We start from the raw sequence: 6,000 nt of genomic DNA on the forward strand, positions 1-6,000 counted from the left end.
CTATCATATACATGAGAGGTCATCACTCTGGTGCTCTTACTGATGTTCGTGTAGAACTTGGGGTTAATTCAGTACTTGAATTAATACCTATCTGTAAAGTATATGCTGAAAAAGAGTGTTGCAGTGGATGATACTTTTTTGTGGATTGACATTACTTTTTAGGTCAGGTTGTTGAGAGTATTGACCTTCTTTATGAAGTGTAAAGAAAAACTGAACGGACATCATCCCACGTTAGAGTATTGTAAAAGTGTATGGATCAAGAAAAACAAAATGATAATATACAGGGCCCATCAACCTAAGGTGACTAAACAAGTTGAGTGTAAAAAGAATATAAAGAGCCTTGGAACATAAAGCATCCTGGGATTGGAAGATAAATGATGGTATGTCTAAAGAAAATACTTACACTTAAGCATGGGAAATGTTTTTGTCAGTGTGTTCATATGAAGTCCAGTGTCTTTGTAACTTAAATAGTTAATCATTTTAATTTGGAGCGTCTGTCTTTCTTGGGTATTTTTGATGTTCCCTTTGAGCATTTTGATCCTTGAATCCTGCATGGAGAGACTTATTTGTCTGAAACGAAGCCAGGTGACTTTTCTTGACCCATACACAGCCGCAGATGTCTTATATGGGATGTTTTCAGTTTAGTATTGCTTTTTACGTGATAGAAGAGGTTGATTTTCTTGAAAGCACATCCCAAAACCTAAATGTTGGTAAAATGTATTACCACATAATTAACGCATATTTGTATACATGTATAACTAAACAGGACCAGCATGGCACCTTGGGCCTTAATAGGGACAATCTAATGTTCCTACTATAGAAGAATGAATCTTAAAGTAGCCATGGTGCAAATTAATTCTTCCTAAGTAGGTCCGAGTCCCTTTTGAGAGCAATGAGATCAAGGAAGAGTCTAAACATGTACTCCGGAGAGCAGGGCACCCATTCTTTTTTAGAATAACCCATACCCATAATTGTGCGCAAACACTTCTTCAGGTGAAAAACAATGTTCAGGGTAGTCACAAAGATAATCTTGTTTTCAGGATTATATCCTACCAATGTTCGACAGTGAACTCCTACTATGCCAAAATCATTCACAAAAGCTTACCGCTAACTCAATCATAAAGTTAAATCAAGAGCTCAACAGTGCCATCTGCAGGCCAAGTGTGTGCGTTACAGAATTTAATAAATAGTTTACAATAATGTTTTGAGAGATTCAAGTTCAGCAAAGGCTTTCAGGTTTTATTAAAATCGCTGTCAACTTTCTAGAGCGACTTCCACTCCCCGGAAACTACGGTATATCTTTGTTAATAATGACATCATAGCCAAAGAGGTGAAATCAAGAGCACGGGTAGTGTTATCAGTAAGTTTGCTCATGTGACATGCTCAGCAGTTGGTCATGAGATATCTTGTAATGTATTTTGCTAGGAGAGCTGTAACAACTTTGTATCAGCCCAGTAACAATCTGAGATACAAATTTAAAAAAATGATCTCAAAAAGCAACCACATATACATAAAATAGCACAAAAATATCACCCACCTTATGATCAGGGCCGGCCCAAGGCAAAATGCCGCCGGGAGCGAATTTTAAAATGCCTTTCCCCCCCCCCCCCTTTTTTACCCTTCCTCTCCCTCCCGCCCCCCCCATCATCTACCCCCCCCATATTATCTACCCTTCCTCCCCCCCCTTGTACTTACCTTTCAGCAGTCCTGCGGCGAATCTCCCTGTTCAGTCTCGGTGCCGGCTTGTAATGCTGAGCGCCGGAAATCTTCCGGCACTCAGCATTACAAGCCAGCACCGAGACTGAACAGGAAGACTCGCCGCAGAGGAGAGAGAGAGGGGCGCCGAGCGGGTACTGACAGCTTGGTAAGCGAAAACCACTCGGCGCCCCTTTCTCTCTCTTTCGCTTTAGAAAGAAAGAAAAAAAAAAAAAAAAAAAGGGCTTGGGGTGGCGAAGTGCCGCCCCTTCAAAAGTGCCGCCTGGAGCGGCTGCCCCACTCGGCTCCATTGTCGGGCCGGCCCTGCTTATGATCACATTTTACAGACAGGAAGTTTTGGGGTTTTTGTAATTTTAACCATAATATGTATGTATAACACCTACCAATTTAACTTCATGAGGGTAGAAGTCTCAAACGAAAAAAACACCTATGAACATAGAAAACCTAGACAGCAGCCTACAGTGCGGAGCTGGTGAGACTGCGTGGGAGCTACAGTGGGGATTATTCTGGTTCTGGTATCAACCTTCTCACTTTATTATTATGAAGGGCAAACACTGGCAGGTTCTTCCAGCTGAGCTGGCCCTATATTTACACAGAATACAATGGGCGAGGAAACATGAATAAGTCTCCTGATTTAACTATACTTTATCAAAGGCTAGCGAGGAAAAAAAAACGCCTGTTCCTACAGCAGAAGCTCCCAGAGGACAGAACTTCGTCAAATATAGTAAAGTCACGGCGCTAAAACCACAACTCTTCATTGGCCGGCACGCTTGTATATTTTGCATCAATTTGTAGATATTATATATATCACATATTCATCACAGACCAGTTCCGCATAATTCTAATTCCATTTATTTGTGATTAGATAGGCACTTTATACTATTAAAATTACACAAATCAAACGTTTTATTACAAAATTTGTAAAAATACAATTGTAAACATCTTGCAACAGGATTTAGGAAACATTTTGGTCCTTTGAAACAATTTTTGAGTTGTAATCACAATGTTATCTTGGAGTAATAACAATATACACACTTTGTCTAGTAATTACGTATATAAAAAAAAAAACAAACAAAAAAAAAAAAAAACTCTGCCAACAATGAAACAGTGATTAACTTGGAAAATGTCTCTTAATATTACAAACTTAAAGTGAACGCAACAGCATTTTTTTTTTTCCAAATATTAAGTTATAATTACAATACAAAAGTAAAAAATCTGAGCCTTGTGTGCGATTTTGAAACTTTGCTGGCCTTTCCTCATATGGCAAAAGTGCAAAACAAGAATTGCGTATAATAGTAAAGTGTTAAAAGCAATGCAGCACCATCGATTCAGCTCAATATGGCCATGTCAGGTTTAGACAGGACTCGTTGAAAGTGGCATACTTGAAGTGAAGCCGAGCTATATGGCCAAATAGTGCGACTGGATCCCCAGTATTTATTCCTGAGATATGTTAAGTAGCACTTATAGGACGGGTAGTGTGTATTTAAATATTTAGCATATTTTATATTTATATGCTTATTATGCGAGTGCTCCCATTTTTGTAATTTTTTCTGAATAGTCCCTTAGTCTATTTCCCTAATACAATTGTATACGGTCCTGACTTTCAAGATACATTTAATAAATATCATGCATTTCAAGACCTTAACCTATTTTTTTTTAGTTAGAGACTGAAGTAGTTAATTTTAGGGGTATAAAATTACAAATGTAAATATGAATATACCCTACCTCATACATTAGATCCTGATCACAGTATATTAATGTGATGTGCACTGATCCTCCCTCCTCTTTCTTCTTTACTGTTTTTAGAGTTAGTTTTAATATAGTGGAGGAACAACTAAAATATATTCTAGGGGTTCCTCAGCTTGATGCATGCCAGGTATTATAGAATATTTTGTATGACAATACTGAATAAAGTCTTACCTATTCACTGGGACAGTAAAAAGAAGGTATGTACAGCCCGCTTCACAGCATATTGGTAGATTATACCCATCCACATGCACACTTTTGGCAAGGACAAACAGACATCAATACATTGTCTACCAATTTAGCCGTGTTGGCAAAGCATTGGTCCATTTTAATGTCATTTGTTAAAATAAATTTTATTCTGTGTGGTCAGCTTTGTAACGTATATTGAAAATATACATGGGGTACAAAGTACTGTTCCCTCCACAGGGATCTGTTCCGCAATGAAACCATTAGGAAAGCACTCGTCATAACAGTCCCAAGATTGGCATGACCATGTAAGCAAAAACAAATGAATGCATATAAGGCACATAATCAGATGCTCCATACAGATCTTTTATAATATAGTGCCAGGGTCACATGACACATCCTTGCAATTACACATACAAGCACTGCTTTAACTTGGCATTTGAAAGATGAACACGGCACGCACTTGGATCATATATTCCATCACATTATGCATGTTTCCACAATGCTGCATAGTTTTGCTCTCGAAATATAAATAATGGGTTAAGAACAAGGAACCAAAACACATAAACTAGGTATTTCTTTAGATTCGTTTGTATGTTCCTAGAAGGGCACTGCAGTTGGGGCAGTAATGATCCACGTCCTTTAATGCATCGACACAAAAGGGAATGAGGCAGCAACCCAATCCACAGCTGTAATAAATAAATACAAATATATATCAGCACAATTGTTTATGGTGCATTTAATTTATAACACCCTTTGGGAAAATAAAAACATTTTGCATTCCAAGTACTACGGAAAAGTGTAAAAATCTTAATTTGAGATAAAATGCACATCAAAAAACAGTACCATTCCTAGAGACGATTTATTAAAACATAATATATCCATACACATATATATTATAAATATAGTTAGGTATTTTACTAAACGTTATTTCCACGGTCAACATTTCAGGTTTTTGTTCTTCTAGATATTGAGCAATGAACATGGTGACACTACTATGTGTACTCCCAATTCCAAAACTCATTTTAGCCTTTTCAAACTTACCCCAACAAGCACAAGCCCCCACAAGACAACCAGGCAAGAGCTCCTGAAGTATAACTAAGACGAGTAGTAACCATTCCGTTGCAAGACCGGCAGCACATCTGAACAGGACGATCGTGAAATGTTAATGGTTGCTGAACGTACACGGTCTGAACTGTAACTAAAGAAGAATAGAATGTTAGCTTTCTACATGCAGAAAGGTGTATGTCCATTGAGGTTTTGGATATGTGTATTCTATACGCATGTCTAGCTTATTTATTTGGCATGTAAAACGCCAACGTCACCAATACTGGCCACGTATGGGTTTTATGTTGCGGGTCTTATCATTTGCATTTGAGATATTATTGCATTGGCAGGGAAATGTCTAAGGACAGGCTGGAGTTTCCCCTGCCAGCAAGAGGAGGCATTAGATGTGCAATGAATGAAAGCGTCCAAAACAATTCTAAAAACTGGTTTAGTATGTAAGGGAGCATTGACCCCTAATTTGTGGAAAAAGTCGCATGGAAAAGTAAAAAAAAAACTATTTTCATTTACCGCGAAATGCAAAAAAGTCCAGCCTTATCTCGTTTGTATTTTTGACCAAACAAAAGGTTTTGATTATTGTTTCTTTTTAAGCTCCTCTAAATTGTTATGTATTATACATAATAAAATGATGTATATACATCAAAGAAAACACTATCTGTTTTTAAGAGAAAACCACGAACATTAAACATGAAAAAATGGGAATCGTGGTTGTACAAATATGGTAAAAAAAACAAAAAACAATTTGTAAAAATCAATCATGATGGGGTTAATACAAGTTGATGAGGTCACAAAATACTTGTTAAAGGGCTAAAAACTTACCAGGAGGTTGCATGGGGGAAGGGGCAGGCATAGGCTGAACTATACAGGGAGGGCTGTTCATGTTCTTTGCGTCCATCCCTCCTTGAGGCATTGGGTATGGTGGATAAGGTGGATAGCTATTAATTGCCTCGTCATACGATGGAGGGGCGGTTGGAACCACATAGCCACCTGGAATTGCTTGATAGTTTGTCGGAGCCTGCATCTCACCTAAAACAAAAAAAAGAAGATTTTCCCTAAAAACGTTGTATGAAAAATTAGGATGACATCTGGCGATAATTCTCTCCAACGTGGGGCCGGAGAGGCAGATCTTTCGCATTGTCTTTGGGCTTCTCCAATCATACAGGGATTGCGTAGTTAAGTTAAACGCTATGGGCAGACAAACAAAATGTGCTAATTGACAGTCAATCCACAAGCGGTCCTGTTTGGCATTCATCCTGGCACTTTACGTAAAGTAGTTCAAATGATTTT

General features: G+C 38.1%; 1 protein-coding gene across 1 annotated transcript; it reads right to left on the reverse strand.

Moving 5' to 3' along the window:
- Window positions 1-4,228: 4,228 nt before the first annotated feature.
- On the reverse strand, window positions 4,229-5,734 carry LOC149278286 (lipopolysaccharide-induced tumor necrosis factor-alpha factor homolog). Its single transcript, XM_089502131.1, has 3 exons — window positions 5,533-5,734; window positions 4,693-4,849; window positions 4,229-4,337 (listed from the first exon to the last, which is right to left on the reverse strand). The coding sequence occupies exons 1-3, from the start codon at window positions 5,732-5,734 to the stop codon at window positions 4,229-4,231; spliced, it is 468 nt and encodes a 155-aa protein (XP_089358257.1).
- Window positions 5,735-6,000: the final 266 nt, after the last annotated feature.

This window comes from Sceloporus occidentalis, unplaced genomic scaffold (genome assembly GCF_023333645.1).
Source record: "Sceloporus occidentalis isolate IW3139 unplaced genomic scaffold, rSceOcc1.0.p SCAF_195, whole genome shotgun sequence".
Taxonomy (NCBI): Eukaryota; Metazoa; Chordata; class Lepidosauria; order Squamata; family Phrynosomatidae; genus Sceloporus; species Sceloporus occidentalis.

Bases quoted from the DNA above. Each gene is read 5' to 3' on its own strand.
- LOC149278286 (XM_089502131.1), bottom strand. From the start codon at position 5,734: ATGCAGGCTCCGACAAACTATCAAGCAATTCCAGGTGGCTATGTGGTT. The intron at 4,850-5,532 runs GTAAGTTTTTAG...ATTCTTCTTTAG, and splicing joins TTCCCCCATGCAACCTCCTG to TTACAGTTCAGACCGTGTAC. The intron at 4,338-4,692 runs GTAAGTTTGAAA...TATTTATTACAG, and splicing joins GGGGGCTTGTGCTTGTTGGG to CTGTGGATTGGGTTGCTGCC.